General features: G+C 39.6%; 1 protein-coding gene across 1 annotated transcript in view; it reads right to left on the bottom strand.

Moving 5' to 3' along the window:
* The window catches only part of LOC106027237 (intermembrane lipid transfer protein VPS13C-like), a 130,462-nt gene that overhangs the window by 27,555 nt on the left and 82,548 nt on the right, over positions 1-20,359 (bottom strand). The window contains 15 exon segments of the mRNA XM_063243363.1: positions 133-283; positions 5,693-5,840; positions 6,811-7,115; positions 8,320-8,487; positions 8,862-8,909; positions 8,911-8,969; positions 9,825-9,854; positions 9,857-9,922; positions 11,490-11,649; positions 12,249-12,308; positions 12,768-12,847; positions 14,738-14,894; positions 16,371-16,504; positions 18,790-18,898; positions 19,574-19,721. Coding sequence (XP_063099433.1) covers positions 133-283; positions 5,693-5,840; positions 6,811-7,115; positions 8,320-8,487; positions 8,862-8,909; positions 8,911-8,969; positions 9,825-9,854; positions 9,857-9,922; positions 11,490-11,649; positions 12,249-12,308; positions 12,768-12,847; positions 14,738-14,894; positions 16,371-16,504; positions 18,790-18,898; positions 19,574-19,721 — 1,823 coding nt within the window.

Here is a 20,359-nt window from a genome sequence, read left to right on the forward strand (position 1 = left end):
GGCAGCTGCCACATGCCCTCCCCAGTACACTGCCCAACAAGGAATGCAAAATTAAAGGGCACTCAGTATAAAGAGGGTACCGACAACAATGTTTCAGTCATCAAGCAAGCAAGCATCTTCATCTATTTCTACCTCTCAGGTAGTCTGGTCCACTTGGAATATCTTTCCTCACTCTCACAGCCTCCTGAGCAGACAGTGCAGGGCTTGGCTGTGGAGAAGCTTCCCCAAGATTTTCCAGCAAAATTTTCATTAGAACTGTTAGGTCATCTTCACTGAGAGCAACCTGGAAACAGGCAATAACTGTCAATATAAAGTAATAAAAAATCCAGAATATCATACATACATACATAATTAAGTTTAACCAACTGTTTGCATCTTTTTAAAAATAAAGATGGGGTGAGATTGTAGCTCACTGACAGAGTGTTTGCCTAGCATGTGCAACCCGTGTTCAATCCCCAGCACTGCAAAAATAAAAAGAGAGAGAAACAGAGATGGTGATGGACAGACTGGGAGTTGGGAGGAGGAGTGGAGAGAAGATTGCCACCTGTCCAGTGTGAGACACCTCTCCTGGGAGGCACCCTCTGCTCTGCCCATAGCCAGGCCCTGCCTCACCACCATGCTGCCTGGCCTCCGCCTAGCTGTCCCTTTCACAGGCCTGAACTCACTTCCAAGATCCCACCTTCTCATGCCCACTCCATCTCTCTTCCAGGCCCCATCTGCTCCTCCTCCTACGGTATTCACTCTGCTCCAACAAGTTCAACACCAGATGGTACAGTTTGATTTCTAGTCTCCAACAGAAAATAAGATTTTCTCCTGTTCTGTAGCTCTGTTCACACAGTACATATGCACCTGGACATACATAGACTATCTTAACGTATCAAAAATAATACCTTTTACAATAACAACGAACATAACTACAAAATATTTTCTAAAACCAAAACACGCACTAGGAAGGTAGCATCTTTTCATCTTTTAACTTTACAAAAGAGTATTTTATATTTATAAAAATACAAAACAGCAAGGCTTCAGACTCAAGTAGATCTGAGTGCAGCACCCTAACACTTTCAAGCTGTGATGCTGGCCGGGTTTTCTTAGCTTTCTTACATCAAGTCTGTTAGTCTTAAAACAAGAATAGTAGTATCTTCCTTACACAGTGTTGCAGAACAACACACTTGCTACTGGCTGTCGATGTCGCTCCCGGCCGGCAGGAAGGACACACGACAAAGTCTGGCAGTGGACAACCTTTTCTTTTATTTTCTCTCTGTACAGCCTGCCCTGGGATCGCTCCCAGCCGAAGCCTCCTCTGGTCCGCTCTCCGCGGCTCCTTCCGGGCTTCGCTCCGAAGCCTCTACCGGTCCGCTCTCCGCGGCTCCTTCCGGGCTTCTACTTCCCCCCAGGGGTGGCACCAGTATATATACGGATACAGTGTCCAATCATGTTAAAGTAAGCAAGGCAAGCTGATTGGCTAACATATTATTGAGCGGGTTGTTTACGCGGTAAGCAGGAAACTAACGTGCTCGATGGGAGGGGTAATCTAACTCAGGCTTTACTCTTTACCACAGGCCTCACGTCCGCCAAGTAAGGCGACCGGGCTCGGGGCTGCGGCTCCCAACATCTCCCCCTTTTTTATTTTTTATGAATGTGCGCATCGTAGCCCTTCCTGGACTGGGTGCAGAGGCTTATGCCCTATGCGTAGGCCCACCGTAGGTCCTTGGCTTAGACCCTGGTCAGCCGTGCCATGGTCTGCCAAGGCCCTGAGGCCCTCGTCCTTTTTCTAGGGCCAGGCACAAACTGGACGGAACCTGGATGTACACAAGCTTGCACTCATTTCTTCTCCGTAAAGAAATCCCCTCGGAGAGAAATTTAGACCTGGGCAGCATCTAACAGTCCAGCGGCTTACGTGCAGGATGGGGTAGGGCCTGGCTTAGGTTGAGTCGCACCGGGGGAGTACGCTCTTACCCGTCATTGACTCTCCTACCCAGCTATGTCATAATTTTTTAGAGGAGGAGTGTGGGAAGCTCACCGCCCCTAGACTCGGTCGTAGGCTAGGCGAGCGAGCCATGCATATGCCTGAGGATCTTCTTGTCCATTTCGGGCTACCGCTATTTCTATTCATCTTGTTGGTTGGTCTGTGATGGATCTCCGGTAGGGCAGGTCTGATCTTCAGTCGAGGGCTTTGTCGCCCGTGTCAGTCTCTCCGGTACCCACAGTGGTTCTCGTCCCGATTCCTGCAGAAAAACACAAACCGCGCCTCGGTTCCAGCTGATTACCGGATCCGGGCCCATCCATTGTCCTGTTAGGACATCTTTCCATTTAACCCACCCTTTATGGTTGGAGGAAGGGTTGCAGTGCTCCATAGCTGGGGAGCAATTATCATTATTTAAATTTAAAAAATTGTGTGTGAATAGTGCCATGGATAATCGTGCCTTTGGGGCCAGGCCTTGGCCTACTCCCCCTTTTTGTTTTTGTAAAATTTCTTTGAGGCTTCTATGAGCCCTCTCAATGATTCCTTGACCTTGGGGATTGTATGGGATACCATGTTTTAATTGTCTGCCATTGATCTTAAGCAAAAGCATGGGCCTCTTGTCAAGAGTCATGTGGAGTACTGGAACCTCTTATGGAGGCTGGGGAGCAGCAGGAGCTGTGCTATCCTGTCCCCCTCATTAATTACCATAGTACCTACAAGAGTTTGAACCATAATCTGAATATTTCCTGTATAATCTGAGTCTATGACCCCAGGGATCACTGTGAGACCCCGAAGGGCCATGGAGGACCTTCCGATTACTAGGCCAACTGTATTTTCAGGCAGCCGTCCCTTGAAGGTGGTTTCGACCACCTGAACACCCATGTCGGGCGCTAATATCTCCCGGCCGGCAGGAAGGACACACAACAAAGTCTGGCAGTGGACAACCTTTTCTTTTATTTTCCTTCTCCGTACAGCCTGCCCTGGGATCGCTCCCAGCTGAAGCCTCCTCTGGTCCGCTCCCCGTGGCTCCTTCCGTGCTTCGCTCCGAAGCCTCTACTGGTCCGCTCTCCGCGGCTCCTTCCGGGCTTCGCTCCGAAGCCTCTACCGGTCCGCTCTCCGCGGCTCCTTCCAGGCTTCTACTTCCCCCCAGGGGTGGCACCAGTATATATACGGATACAGTGTCCAATCATGTTAAAGTAAGCAAGGCAAGCTGATTGGCTAACATATTATTGAGCGGGTTGTTTACGCGGTAAGCAGGAAACTAACGTGCTCGATGGGAGGGGTAATCTAACTCAGGCTTTACTCTTTACCACAGGCCTCACGTCCGCCAAGTAAGGCGACCGGGCTTGGGGCTGCGGCTCCCAACAACTGGCTATTAAAGTCTATTAAATCAGTACTTTCTTATTCTATCTTTTGTAAATTTCACTTCCAGACACCAGAATCGTAAAACTTTGTTTTCAGAACTTACACATGGTCTCACACCAACACATACACATGCACAGTTAACTTCCGGATGCGACGGTAACCTGTGTCCCCTAAATTAGATCCCTTCAGCCTGCAACACTGCCTAGTACCCCTCCTCAACGAAAATAAGGAGATACTTTTGCACAAGGCAATGATCAGGGACTTCTTGTTTGTTTCAGCCCCAGTCCTTGGATAACAGGAATAACACCAATTCCTTAGAACTTCCTCAGTGTCCATTCCTATCTGGATACCAACCAAGTTATCACAGTAGCCCAAAGGGCAGCTGACCTCACCACCCTGTGTGCTTTGAACAAAAGTGCTATAGATCGCCTACTACACCGACCTTCAGGAAGGCTACAGGATAATTCTGAAAGGTGGCCCCAGAGTTCTTCAAGAACTGTCAAACAATATACTGAAAAGAATTTATTGGTGTCACTTGCCTGATATCTTTCTCAGCAGCACCCTTGACCCAGGAAATTACACGAACCGTGCCCAAAGCCTAAGTGATTCAACAGGCCTGACTCACTGACAGATCGGGTTGTGGAAATGTTATCCAGTGTGGCTGCACTACTGAATTAACAAGAGCCCTTTGGGTAAAATAATGATCATACTTTGATGCTAACCTGCTGGATTTACTGCTTTTTTCCTTTTTCCTTTTGATATATTTCAAGCATAAAAGAAAAAGAAAATACTATAATCCTCCCATGTGCCTACCACCTGGCTTCATCAAATCTTAACAGTTACCACATTTCCTTCAGATCTTTTTCCCTTTACAGACATAGCTGAATCCTCCATGCAACTCTGTGAGAGCCCGTTCCCACATCCACGGAAAGACTCCATCCCGAGTACGACAATTATTTTCATGAATGCTTTCTAACATTTACCATTACTACATATCCTATAACTTATGCAACCCTTGCTTGTTAAAATATTTTCAAGTAACATAAAACTGTACTATCATTTTGCAATTAATTTTTTTCATTTTTATCTTTAAGATATGCTATAATTCTGGTTCATTTATTTTAGATACTTTATAATTCCCAAATGTGAGTAATTATAATTTTATCCACATTGTCCCATTGACAGACATTTACATTTTACTTTTGCTTTCAGGAAATCTGTAACTCTACAATCTTTGAAAGGAAGAATCAAATATTGTCCTGGAATCTAATATCTTAGCAATAAGGAGAAATTGAGGCACAGAAGATATAGTCTGGAATACAGACTACCCTACAACTTCAGAGAAAAAACTCTGCAATATATAGTGCTCTGTGAACTGAAAGAAAGAACCCATGCTCTGGAGTATCAATCATTCAACCACTCTTTCTCATTTAATACATCTACTTGTACTCACTGGGACATCTACTTAAAAACCTTCCATTTGCACAACAAGCTTCTACTTTAAATGCCTTCCTAAATGCTCCTCCAACCCCTTCTTATCACAGAACCAACCCTAGAATAACCACGGATACCAAAGCTACTGACATTATAGTTTGGTTGGCTTTTTACTCGTTCAATTTGCTTCCTCTCTCCCCACTATCTTGACACGTGCTGTAGAGCTTCCCACTTCACACACGGGTACTTGAGAACCACAGGGCTAGTACACTCCCATAGCTCCTGTCCCCGGTCTCTCCTGCTCCCGGGAGCTGGCACAACACCTGCAAAGACTGCCTCTGAGACGCTGCTTCACTGCTCTGCTACCAACACAAACCTCTGCCTACTCAAAGTGATACTCCAGGAGGCTTCCTACACCTGAAAATACTACTCCGTCGCTGTACAAATATTGTGTCAATCGAAAAACTTTAATTTAAAAAGAAAATCACAACTAAAAAATCTCTGTGGTACGTGAACATCACTTTTCATTCTCTTACAATTTAAACACACTAAAATTTTCATAGAATTTTCCAAAATTAAGAACAGTAGTTTCAGCAGACTCAACAGGTTTATCTTAGTCCCCACCCCCTCTCCTGTGTGTGCATGTGTGCACACACACACGCATGTTGCTAGGTCAAGTGCTCCCCCACAGGGCTACATCTGCAGGCCCTCAACTGCACCAACTGGCCTGAAACCTGAGCCATTGTACCAGCTCTTTCAACGTTCTTGCTAGTTTTACCACACAGCTAATTAAAATGTAATAAAAGAGCAAGCGACAAGGGTGCTCTCACTTGATACAAAGCATCTCTTTTAATACACTAGAACTGCACTGTGATCCACCATGAAGGTCCACCTACAACGGCCATCTATCTCATGTGATCCGCATACCTGCATAGGTTTTAACTTTCCTTTTATCTCGATCCCGGGAATTTCCATGTACCAAGTTGCTGATAAGTTTCGTTGTATAGACAAAAGCATGTTTACTGGTTTTAAGATTTCAATGTCATCCTGTGGCAAGTCAGCTTGCAAGATAGTTCTGAGAAGAGAAACAAGATCATGCTTCCATATACGCTTTAAATTGACATTTAAAATGACAATATCCCACACTGTTTAAGAGTTTCCACAAGGCACCTTCCTAAATACATAAAAGCTACTATCAGAACTCTTTTAGAACATATTTCTTTCCATAAATCAGAGCAAATCAGAATAAAGTTTATATATAGTTATCAAAAACAAAGACATAACTTCCAGAAATTATCACTGTATCATTTGCTATCTTTCACAAAAACTATATGATACAGCAGCTAGTATCTCATATTTGTACTCTGTGAAAACAAAATAAATGAAGCAATCATATACTCAGTCCTCAATATGTTACTTCTCCAAATCCAAAGAGAAAAACACATCAAATCTAAAGTGACTCACATGGCAATAAACATTTCTAACTTGCCTACAAACAGCCATTTGCACGAGGAAATAAGAACTCTGGCCACTAAACAGAGTCAACACCTTCCCATCTGGATTCAAAAATCCTTTAAGCACCACACTACAAATACTAAATCTTACTACAAATTTAGGAAGAACTAGCTATGAGCAAATGAAATGAAGATGTATTTCTGAGCAAGTACATACATTCTGTAGCATTCTCCATAAATTTTTTTTCTTTGTTCCTTGAGATAGGCTCTTGCTATAATACACAGCATAGTTTGGAACTTGTGAGCTCAAGTGAGCCTCCTGCTTCAAGTACTACAGGCATGAACCACTAATCCCAGCTAGTAAGCTGATATCTTTTAACATGTAAGTTTTCACAGAATGGAAAATAACATTCTAAACTTGGTACTACAAAATACAGATACTATAAAGCACACCGTTATATTGACAATTAGTCAAAAATGATTAAGGTTCATAATTAAACAATGAGAGAAAATATCACTATTTTAATCCTAGGAAAACTATGTAAAAATCTTCTTTCTAGCAAATTATGACAGTTACACACATAATTTTACCTGGACAGCTTCAATTGAGTGAGTTGGACCTTCATTTTATCAATGACTGGAGGGAAAGGGTAACGTTCTGCAGGAAGCAAACTAAAGCTGTTTTCCACGCTGATTAAGCCGAGATCTGCCACCACAGCGTTAGACGACACTGAAGACTGAGGGATAATAATAACCGGTGCTTTCAGGTCCACATCCATCGCAAGGCGGAAGCTCTTCTGGGCCAAGTCCCTCACACTAGAAGCAGCTCTCTCTGCAGCCTGCATGGTAGCCGTGCTCAAAGCTTCCTTGGCAGCTTGGAAGTTGTTGAGGAAATTCTGTTGGAAGAGAATGATAGTTAAAAGACTTCCCCCCAAAAGATGTTTGTTCTCCAAAGGAAAACACTTTCAAAAGTACGTGCTGCAAAATGAACAACTAAATAAGCATAATAAAAGAGATTATTTATGATTGTGTACGTGGAGAAGAGTAAAGTCTAGGAAGATATACCCTGCGCTATTAACAACAGCTACCTCCAGGGAGTAAAGATTCTTAACTTTCATTTATATTTTTTATTCTTTTTTTATTTCTATTTTTAACCATTAATTTTATGATGAAGTTCTGATATGATTCTTTTTAAAATGTTTCTTAGTAACTATGCCACATGCAAGGAAAGGAATGGAGGACAGCACTTTATCTCCCCAACAGTAAGTTCTATTCTGTACCTCTAGGTCACAGTAAATACAGTCTACTTTTAAAAATGAGGGTTCAGGAAGCTTATTACTGAGTTTCTAATGTACTGCATATGGATGGACACAAATGGTTAACTACCTACAATTCTGTAATCATGACTAAGAATCAAAACTTCTTTATTTAGGTAGGATGCATTTTCATCTCCACGCAACCAGAAAGATTCTTCCCAGCAAAGAAACAGTTGCTCTTACAACTCATGTTCTTAATATCCACCATTTGTCATAAACTTAATCTCTTCCTCTTCTCCCGAAATAACTCACTTTCTACACAAGTGAACATGACAGTTCAGAGAGAAATTCATGAAAGATAAGCTCTGGTTAGCAACCCTGCTAAAAGCAGTAAGCAGACTTAAAACTTTTCAGCATAGGCTACTTCCATGACGGATAAAAATAAAAGAATTCTATGGTCTTAGTGATCACAAATATAAGCAAAAGCTGTAAATTCTAATATTAGTTCTTAAGATATTGCCAAACTTCCTTTAAAAGTTCTTTTAGCTAAACATCTCTACAAGCATTCCCATAAACAAGTACTACTAAAAAGTCCTAAATTAAAAAGCACTTGTAAAATACACACCTAAAAAAATGCTGGAGAAACACAGCTTGTGTACTTACCAATGAGTTTTAAAATTCACTTAGTTAACCATCATCTAAAGATCTTTGACTGCAGTAATCTGGCTGGTGTTAGGGTGTTTAACACAGCCCACTGTGAAGACCTGGACTCCCTGGGTTCAGGAGTACAGGCAATTATTTAGGGCCCAATGAGAAATAAACACATACTGAAACATACACTTACCAACAAAGACACGAAGAATTTATGAACGTAAACGATCTGAATACAGCCCACTTTGAGACTAAGTCTGCCATCCACTTTAGACACGTCGGCATAGGCTTCTCCTTCTGTGGCGTCTGGATACAGAGTCATCTGGAACCGGAAGACTTCCTCTCCCAAGATGGAGACAGCCTGAAAGGGTGAGATCATTGGCTTAGCACCGGAGAGTTGCAGGCCCTTCTCTGTATCACAAAGTTCCTCATTAGAGAAAGTGACCTCCGATTCAGCCTTAAACATTATTAGTTAACCCAACTTATTTGACAGTAACTTTTTTCCTATCGTTATAAAAAACCCTTTACTAAAGGCAGTATCAGTCCATCATTGCACTTTCAGAAGTAACCAGAAGGCCTAGTGTGCACATGACAGGAAAGCAGGTGGTCACCATCTATATCCCCACCCTTAGAGAAGGCCTCATGTGACAGACTAGTAAATGCATTGGACAACAACAAAAAAGCATCTCAAATATAAAACACAGAAGACATTTCAGTTGAGAAATCAATTTTTACCTTTTTGTGAATGGACTTCAAATCAACATTTGTTACTATGATATTCTGAATGAAGTCTGGCAAACATATCAGTCTGTTTTGGCTTCACAGAAACAGAGGCGTCCATTCCTAGGGAAGGCAAGACTTTCACAAAGGATTCATTCAATCCAGATGAGTCAAGTTAGCAGTGCTGTGTTCAGTAACATACTACTAACATACAGAGTCAACACAAGCTATTATTAGACATACTGGTATTGTTATACCAGTATTCACGTATGAGGTATGTAAGACAGGTTACACCTTTAAGTACTTCATGCATCTTACATAAAAGTTGTGAGTTTAAAACCAAATAAACAAAACACCTAGCCAGACCTGGAGGTAGAGGCCTATAATCCCAGTACTCCGGAAAGCTGTCAGGAGGATCCCAAATTCAAGCCCAGCCAGGGCAACTGAGCAACTTCAGAAGAAATTAAGTTCTCCTGGCTCAAAATTACAAAAAGTTTAAAAACTAGAGTGAGAGTATAGCTCAGTGGAAAGCCTCTGGATTCAATCCCACAAAGGAAAGACAGGAAAGAAGGAAAAGAGGAGGAGAGGAGGAAGGGTAATGTGCTGCTTCATTCTCCTTTCAAACCGACAACATCAAAAGGTCACAAAGTGTCTTTCAGAAACTCCTTTGCCTATGCTACATACGGGGAAAAGGCAAAATAAATAAACTATTTTTTAAAAATTCTGTGATGTCTCAATTATCAGATTATTCTAAAAATACAAGTACAGAAACAAATTAAGGCCTCAGATATAATCTGAAATTTTTAAAATATACATGGAATGTCTCAAGTCAGAAAAGAATTATAACAAATTTACTACAAACATTTCCAAATATACCTTTAACCTTCAGTGTAAGGAAACAATGTTTGACTCATAAGAAATTCACCCCTACAAGCTCACTTTTGCTGGATGTTTATATAACAAAATAGAATTACTCACCATGTATTTTAACATCAGCTACAGAACAACATTAATAGCATCTAATTCAGCTGTAACCTTTAAATCGAACATATCCTCTTTAGAAATGGTGCCAGATACTAAAAAGTAATAGAAAATTTGTGATTGGCAAAGTGTAAAGATGATAGAACACACAAAATAATCTCAAATTCAATAAAATAAAATTGTACTAGGAGGAGCCAAAAAGCTCTCCATTAAGATAAAATGTGACTTTGAGTCAATTTTCAAAAACCAACCCAAAATAGCAGTTTCCCTTCACATTAAGAGTAAACATAACTACTGTTAACATCCTGATTGTGTTATTCATGACATGAAAATTTCACTGATTTTCCTTCCAGAATAAAATAAAACACTTTAAATTAGAATTCTATTCTATTCGTCTAAAAGTTTGATTTTAAAACCTGTCATATATTATATCAAAACAGTAACTAATACAGAACTAAAATATGTTGACTAGTTAACACAGTTCATTTTATTTACTATGGCACTTATTATACATGTTATTTAACTATGGAAGCAATCCAATTTTACTACAGTATATGCAATGGCTCTATAAAGAATTGTAAAATAAATTCAGAATGGATAAGATATAAATATAAAGGACTACAGTTCTTTTAAAGTTCTTTCCTATAAAACTGCAAAACCATCAGGATATGTATTAGTAATTAATCCCCATTACATGATGATAAGCTGGTTTTTTCCCTAATACCAAATGTGGCAACATCAAACCATGAAGACCAATCATACAGCAAAACCACAAGACTGTTTCTATGAATTAAAATTGCTTGTAGGTTATCGTAATTTCAAATATTTATTTTTCATGTATTCAACTATTTTTCTATGTATTCTATTTATGTTATAACAGAAGAATTCCAAGGCTATTACCTCTAGATACTGTACTGCTGTTGCAAGCAAATTAACAATAAAATGGGTAAAACGCTTTTACTATAGTTTAGAACAATTCGCTATCTTCCAAGGTTAAAAAAAATCAGATCCTTGTATCAGATGTAATGGTAATAACAGTTTTATTCTAAAGATCCCAGTAATACCAATCTATTCTAATTGAATTACTGTATGTTACAAGTTCATATCATACAATGTGAAAAACCAAAATGATGCTTGCTCTATAAACCAATACACATTCTCTATTGACTGTAGATACTTCAGAGCTAACATTTCACAGCTCAAGGTATCTGCCTAGCAAACATGTCCCCAGATCTATTTAGAAACAGAATGAGTCCATCTTCTCTGTGAGATTCCTTCAGTGCGCACAAGGCTTGAAGCCTGCTCAGCACTAGACAGGACTGGGCGCAATACAATTTTGTAACTATGTGTGACTGCATTCGAACTTTAACTTCTTCCTTTCTCATTTCTATTGCACTGAAGAATGCAAAGAGATGTCAATGCAAAAAAGATGCTTTCTAGCCAGTAAAATTAAAAAAAACACACCATTAAACAACATTTATTTAAAACATTTCAATAAACTGATGTATAATCCTATAAGGAAAAATTTTGAGTTCTTTCAAAACTAACTTAAACTGTCAAATCAGGTATAGTAACATCAAGATAGTAAGTATCTTCTTAGCTTAAAATACATTACAGTATTATATGAGAGAAAGCATTTGACCATTACTCAAAAATTAATACCAGCTTTGATGGCAATACTTCTGGACTCCCCTACAAGTGGTTTTAGCTCAGATTCCTTCCTAGAAGACGACTCAGAGGATGGAACAGCCGATGACAAAAAATCCATAAGGGAAAGTAAAGCTTCTAAATGAAGTAATATGTCTAAGGATGAAAATGAAACCTAAGAAAACAGAGAGGCAGAGTAAGACATAGTAACATTTGTGTTAAGTTTCAACACACACAACTAGCACAAGAGCAGTTCAATTAAAGAAAGGCCCTTAAAAAAATGAATTACTACCAGCATCAATTCTTAGAAACACTATTATGTTAATTGTAATCAGTCAGTAAACCAATACTCTTCCCACTCCTGTGTGCAAACATAATTCTATTGTCCACAGGGTTTGAGTTTTAAGAAAATGTATAGGAAGCGTCCCAACACTGACCCATTTGCACAAAGGGAATGTGAACAACGTCCTTAATCCTAACGCCAACACACAACGCTAACATTTAATGCTGAATCAGTATCAGGCCAAATAACTATGGACAGCATTTCCTTGAGAATACATTATTTGTTGTATAAGTAAAGAGCAATTTACATCTGGGAAACAAGCAATCTCTTTATAAATCAAATTAATTTTTATAAAAAGTGTATTTTAATTCTATATGCACTGGCTTTATCGACAAAAATTAATCTATTTTTATTTTCACAATATTCTAATGTTAGCACAACCTTACAACTCAAAATGGCTATGAAGCTACATTTAATCATTACCAGCTTACCTTTAGTCTCTGTTTGGTATTGTCATGAACAGTTTTAAATTCCGGTCCATCACTGTCTGCCTACAAACAGTGGGTAATTAAATCAATGGATTACAAACACTAAAATTGCATGTACTGAATAAACATCCATTTTTTACTTATTAAAGTATGCTATTAAAACACATTTCTTATAGGTAAAGAACATGATTTAAACCACATCTCCCATCCTACAGATGAAAAGAACTACTCTGGAGGAAATACTAATGGACAAATCTGAACTGCAGGGGAAATGCTTGTGTACTGGATGATAATACACTCTGCTTCAGAACACAGCACAGCTTTTCTGTTCCACTTGTCCAAACCACTTGTCTGGTTTCCCTAGAGAAACCAGAAAGTTAACGAGTGTGTGCAGATGCTTTCAAATTCATCGCAGTCAACCCAAGGATAAAGCACACTTTCAAAGGAGAAAAACTGGAGCACTAAACATGAAGGGAACAGACATAACTTAGCATATTCAGGAGTTAGACAGAAAGCTGGTACCTTGGTCAAGGCCAACTTCAGGAGCGGCTCCTTAGTCACACAAGAGGAGCGCACGATGTGCAGAGGGCCTCCTTCTGCATCTGGGGGCAAGAGACAGGCTGGTCAGCACTGCAAATGCCTCACACTTCTTACACAGCATGAACAGCCAGTTACATTAAGGTATGTTCATCAACACTAAGAATTTTACACTAAATATGAATTACACTGCTAAATTTTAGTGTAAATTTTACACTAAATATGAAATCATGCTTCAAGAAGCCTGGCTTTGAAAAGAGAGAGAAAAATCCCTAAAAACAACAAACCCAGTACCAGTCAATTATATAACCTGTGAGATGTGAAAAAATGTTCAGCATCACTGATCATTCAGAGATGCAAATGAAAACATCACTGAGATTTCACCACACCCCGGAAAGAATGGCCAGGATCAAGAAATCAACCAATAACAAATGCTGGAGGGGCTGTGGGAAAAAAGGAACCCTTCTTCACATTGGTGGGAATGTAAACTGGTGCAACCACTGGGCAATCAGTGTAGATTCCTCAAAAATCTAGGATTGGAGGGCTCACAGTCTAGCTATTCCCAACTGGGTGTCTTCCCAAAAAAATTAAGAACATCATACCACAGTGATACATGTGCACTCATGTTTATAGCAGCACAGTTTATAATAGCCAGATCTTGGAAAAACCTAAATACCCAGTGATTGAGGAATGGATAAAAACAAATGTAGTGTTTTTATGCAATGGAGCACTACTCAATCATAAAGGACAAACTGGAGACTTTTATAGGTAAAAGGATACAACTTGAGACCATACTCATTAGTAAAATAAATAAGACACACATGTGTAAACATCATATTGTCTCATTAGCATTAAAAGCTGAAAGAAACAACATATATATGTGTATATATATTTATATATAAAAACAGTCAAGATAATTTAAAAATTATGTAACATTTGATACTACTAATATTACTGATTTGAGCAAATCACATATTATATGCTATAATTATAAAACTATAAAATACATAAAAGCATGGATTATTCTCAATATGAGCTTGTTTTGTTTTGAGACAGGGCCTGGCTATGTAGTGCAGGCTGGCCTTGAACTCCCAGAGCTTCTCCTGCCTTGGCCGCTTAAGTGCTGGGGTCACAGGCATGCACTACCACGCACGGCACAAGCTTGTTTTCGTAAAGCTCTTCCACAGAGTTCTTATAAACCTTAAATGTCACCAGAAACTTTTAAAAGTTGTCTCATATCACATTGTTCCTTTTCTACGAGAAATCCAGCATAAAGATGAAGACAGCTTAGGAAGAGGAAAGGGACAAGTGTGGGGGACAGGTGAGGGAGGGAAGGGAAAGGGGATGAAGATGTGTGGTGTAAGGTGTCAACTCCACACAAGGGAAGGGAACTTTACACACTACGCACATGTACTAGCACACTAAAACTAAGAAAGAGAAAATGAATTTAGGAGATCCAAGAAACTCACAAAACAACAATTTAGTTTTTACTTGAGGGGAAAAGAGACTTCTGGATTATGTTAAATTTTTCCTTCCATAAACTTCTGTATTGCTGAAATTTCCTTTTTCATAAGCATATAGTGATATACATGAGAAGAAATTTTAAAATACATGTAATTTTGAAATGAATAGCAACAAATAAACTAACTCAACTTTCCCAAGTAAGTCCCTGTATGTACCCAGGTCCTCGTCTCCTGATGGATCAGCTCTCGTGGCACAGTTACAACGAAACAGTGCCTTTCCTAAGTACTGAAGTATCACACACAGTGACAAGTGGCTCCTTCTCCAGAAATACTCTACTCTACACTACCTGAGTATGTATGTGTAACTAGGTAAGATGGTAGGTTTTAAACCGTCACATGCCTTCGCATCAATACATTTAACCTGAATGATTATGGTGACACATGCGGGGTGGCGATCCAGAAGACCACCTGCCTACTGCATAACTCACTGACCAGTGAAATCCAGGCACCGCATGCTGACTTGCTGGAGATAAGCTTCAGCAGTCACGGCATAAGCTTGAACTCTAGCTTCCACTCCAAGCTGCAGGACACTGAGCTCGTGCACTGGCCTCCCACTCTTTTCCGCCTTTTTCATCAGCATCACCATAACCTGTAGGAATGCACCAGTATTACCACCCACGATTTCACTGCTGCACAAGAATTTAATAAGGACACTGATACAACACTGAGAGTCACACAATGTAAAAACGTCCACCTTCTTTGGTGACTGGAGGCGGCATCATTTACCCGAGGCGACACCTATGCTTGTTCAGACTGAAGCACTGCCACTTTTTTCTAGTGGTTTTCTCCACCCTGACCACTGTCCTCAGGGAAGGGAACTACCATAGTATCTACAGCAAATCATATTAGAAAGGACTGACAGGTTTTCCATCTACATATGTTAATTACACACTTGTCAAAAAATTGATTCCGATCAGTCTTTTAATTATTAAGCTTAAAAATCTTCAGTAACTAAGCTAGGCATGGTGGCACACGCTTGTAATCCCAGCACTCGGGAGGCTGAGACAGGAGAATCATATAGCAACTTTGAGACCAGCCTGGGCTACAAAGTAAGCTCAAGGCCAGACTGAACTGCAGAGGGAGACACTTTCTCAAAAACACAAACAAATAAAAATAAAAATAAAGCTTATGTAACTGATATTACACAGAAAACATACTGGAGGTTTAACAATCCAGAATCTAGTTGCGAAGTGAACACAGAGCCCATTCATTCATCTTTAGCTCAGAGGAAGAGCATGACATTTAGAGAACTACTCAACAACCAGGTATTTTGGGAAAGGTCCGTGGTTCCCTGTACGCTCTATGCTCTCTCACAACTTCATGCCCACTCCAGTCCATCCTGCCCCCCCCCCCTTTCTTAATCTCCTTTTCTCAGGTTATTTACTGCTGCTCTTTTAAAAGCTCAACTCAAAGTTACACTTCCTGCAGGAAAACTCAGTTTAATACACTTGTGGACCCTCTCGGTTTGCTCAGATGCACCTTCCCTACCACCAGTGCCACAAGCTTAACAGAACCCTAACTGAGCACATCTTTAAGGGGGAACAAACACTTCCGAGCTCAAGGTCTAGGCATCTAAATACCTAGCACGTGCAATGAATACGTGCTGAGTGTGTGCGTGAGGGAGAGGAAAAGCTACCTGACCTTTCCTCAACAATCTGTAAATGGAAGTACACTGACCGAGTACCATTCTGCATGAGTACCATAACGCTTGGTGTACACTTACTGGTTTTATTCTCTTTAGAATTTCTAACATTTGTAAAGGATTTTGCATCACTAGTTCCCTGTCTTGTTATGCTTAGATAATAAAAAACGCAAAGCAAGGCACATTCTGGCTGTCTCATAATCATTAAAAGGAAGTTATAGAAAATCCTACAGCTTTCTCTATGTAATCTTATATCCCCCAAACATAACTCATCCTTAAACTCTCAAATTTTAAACATCATTACATATAAATAGCCTACCTAAGATTTTTTCACCCATATTAATTACCAGAAGCTTATTTTAATACAGGTAATTCTACAAATCCATTAACTTACCTCTCTACAAAAACATGAAAATCACCTACCTCTTTAATTTCAAAATTCAGCAGTACATTAACAATGTTTACAGATCTAATTTCTTCTCTTTCAGCTCTTGAAGCATCTTTTGAAGCTTGTAATCTCTGTGATGTAGAAATTTCAGGGGCATCTTTGATTTCACCTACAGATGTTAAAAAGAAATTCATTCACTTCTATGCACACATTTCTTACACACTCAGGAGGACATGGAGAAGTGCTCTGGACCTAATGAAGGAACTAAAAATCCATAAATCAATAACCCTTCTGGCCCTCAGAAAACCCACAGTTTAGTACAAGAGACATATACATTTAAACTAAAAACAAAAGACTAGGCATGCTGGCACATACCTATAAAAAACAAAAGACTAGCACTCTGGGAAGCTGAGGCAGAAGAAAGGCAAGTTCAAGCCCAGCATGGGACTATTAACAACTCAGCAAAACTATGTCTCAAAAAAATAAATAAAATACTAAAAAGGCTGGGGATGCATCGCTTTGAGTTCAATCCTCAGGAAGGGTGGATAGACAGACACACAGACACGCATGCACACCCACACACCTACACCCACACCCACACACACACACAGTCTGCCCACTAGCCAGCCAGGCAGCCATACCTACTCACATGGAGTGGACAAAGGTTAACAGACTCTAAGGTGCACAGATGACACCAAACAAGGCACAGCCTGGTTCCAGCGTGGGGAAGAAAGGCCTGAGGGCGGAGGCATCCTCCAAGCAGAGCTGAAGACATGCTCCCGAAGAGTGGCTCCCTACAGCTTCACATAAAACCCGGGGAGATACGAGACCCTCCACGGTGGGACCGGTCGGAGCACAGTGACCTCTGGGCAGATGGGGGCACTATCTAGGCCTCGCGAGCCATGCTGCACCTCACTCACAGGGATGACACAGGAGCACACACTATAAAAACTCTGCCTCGCACACAAGATGTGTTCATGGATGTTACAGTACAGTGAGAAAAACCCTGAAATCCTATGTTTCACTTTAAAAAGGGGCAAAACGTTTTAAATCTGGTACCATCTGGTGTTATAAAGGCACGCAAAAGCTACCCAGTAGGAGTACAAACCTAATACAAGTTCTTTAGTGAGCAATCAGCAAGATCTGCCAAATGATTACATCAATTTGTTAGATTTTTATGTTACTAATAAATTTAAATTAATAAAGATTGCACAGGCCTTAACTGATATTTTCTTATGACACACAAGTGCAAATTCAGTGCAACGTGATACAAATGAAACTTTGGAAGCGTGAAATTTCTGTCAGGAGAGACTTGCTAAATAAATTATGGCACGTACTTCCACAGGCTCTAATACCAGGCCGCCATTAAACAGAATGAAAGCAGCAGGCATGCTGGCAAAGGCCTGTAATCTCAGCACTCTGGGAGGCGCTGTAAATCAAACTCAGCCTGGGCAGCTCAGCAACACAACAAGACCCTACCTCGAAATCTAGGAAAGGGCTGGGAATGTAGCGCTGTGTACAGCCCTAGTACTTGGGCCCTTCGGTGCCATGAAAAAAAGACAAAAATGAAGACAGCCTATAGGGAGCATATAAACAGATATAAAAAGTACACACAAAAGATACTGATAATTTAGGAAAAACATAGCAAGGTTCACAAACACAGGTGCTAATTTGAAAAACACTGAAGATTATATCAATATGTGTGTGCATAACACATTATTTATATACATAAGTGTGTGTGTGCGCGTGTATATACAGCAGCATGGAAAGTATGTAGTGGTTAAGTCCAAAAGGCCGTATCTGATCATTTAAATTTGCTTACATATTTATTGCAGCATGTTCTGGGATCTTTGGAAGGAGTGATAATTTATCAACTATTTTAATTCTTACAGACATCTGACTACTAAGCCTAATTTAAAAATCATATGGAATGTGCTACCACAGCTTAGTGGCAACTTAATTGCAAATTTAATAATTACTCCAGGACTTCATAATACCTGCTTGCTTAACTAATAAGAGTCAAGCATCTTTAACCACGATGTGTTATTTTCTGTTTTTGCTTTTATTTTTAAGACAGGGTCTGTGTAGTTCACACTAACCTTGAACTCGCCACGTAGCACAGGCTGGAACTCAGGACAACTCTCCTGCCTCAGGCTCCTAAATGCTGGGCCATCAGCAGGCAGCAGCGTGTCCAGTTAACACATTTCCACTGGGTGGCACTTTGTTTATTTGCTGGTAATACAAATCCAAATCATGAATGTGTACCTGCTTACCTCACGTGTCCTGTCTGTGCTGGGCTGCAGGTACAGCACAGGGGTAGTATGTGCACCTTAACTCCTAGACTCTGGATTCAAATCCCAACCCACCATACAGAGAAGAGAACGATGTCTTCTTATTGTCTATCAAACTGCAAAATAACTGTGAAATATTAGCCACCTACTGTGCATCTCTTACCTGTCTCTGGTACTCTTGGTTTCACTTTATCTAACTCTTCAGGAGTTTCACCAAGATTTTCCGACAGTATTCTAAACAAAACATTAAGATCTTCTTGATTTAGACAAACCTGTGAAATATTAGGTTCAAAAGGTAGATATATTTCATTTAAAATGCAGCAGTTTATTACAGAACATTCTCAGAAACAAAGCATGAAGCACAGAATAACCCTACCTTACCAAAAATATATACAATTACTACGCACGTGTTTCACTATTTCATGTTAACATTTTATTTTCAAAGATAGTAACATAAATCAACATTCACTCCACTGACTTAATTTATATTATTTTTTACTGAAAGGTATAATTAGAGAGTTGATTTTTTTAAAAGACATTCTGCAAATACATCCAATTTTGTCTGTTTGTTTAAATTGAGTGAAACAAAATGGCTGTTTTCAGTTACCAGGCACTTCTCCCAATGCTATAATTATCTTAGAGGTACTACATAGATGACCTTAAAAATTAAGTGATATATGATACACAGCAGACATGAAACCAGGAAAATTTGTGCACAGATTTCCTTCCATATGTACAGAAAATGTAAAAGTTAAATATTACTTATTTAGAGATTTTTATTGAAAGGGGTAATACCTTTTTGAACTGTATCTTACTGAAATTCTTACATCATTCAGTAAAATACTCTACTTTTCAGGGAGTTCTATATTAAGAAAGTCTTCAGAATGTAAGACTTCAATGACCAAGGGTTTTTTTCTTTTGTTTTGTTTTTTCACTTGTGCACTTACAGTCATTGTATCAAGATGTCCTTTAATTTCCACAACAGGTACCTTATGATACCAATTTGCAGGTAGATTTCGATTTACAAAAAACTCAAAGTTAATTGGGTGCAACAGCTGAATATCAGGCTGGGAGGTGCCTGGTTGGATCACTGTCCTAAAGAAAAACAGAAACATCAGATGTGGACATGTATGAGGGAAACACAACATGTCTTTAAAACAGCAAAGGCAAGCAGTCATTTGCCTTTTTAAAATACTGATTTGAAGCAGCATTACTTGAATTTTTCACTTCAAAACCGAGTTATAATTAATTGATAATCCACTATCAGGGATAAATTAAAATGTCATACACTGTACACTATTAAGAAAACATTTTTCTTTTAAAAAGAAATTTACACCGTTGAAGATGTACAAGAAATCATCAAATTGTTTCTTGAGGACTAGCCAAGTTAAAATCACCAAACAGAGGTATTCAAACATACTGCTACAGTGGACCAGGAATGTTTCCACAAGATCAGAATGGAGAGGACAAATGACTGCTGCCTAGAGATGTCACGACTGTCCTTGGTGGTAGTGCAAGGCACGATGTGTGGGCGTGGAGATGCTGCTGTGAGCAAGCCTACTGTACAGCCAATCACACAGAATCACAGCACATCAGACCACTCAGAGTACAAAGTCTTGATCATAAACTACTGTCACTGGCTTATGGATTTATTATACTTTTATTACGTTAAACTATATATTTTTTTTAATTTTATTTAAGGAGAAAAGAAAAAAAAAGCAGGGAAAGGGTAC

This window comes from Cavia porcellus, unplaced genomic scaffold (assembly GCF_034190915.1).
Source record: "Cavia porcellus strain 051 isolate PalLab524CR breed Dunkin Hartley unplaced genomic scaffold, mCavPor4.1 scaffold_38, whole genome shotgun sequence".
Taxonomy (NCBI): domain Eukaryota; kingdom Metazoa; phylum Chordata; class Mammalia; order Rodentia; family Caviidae; genus Cavia; species Cavia porcellus.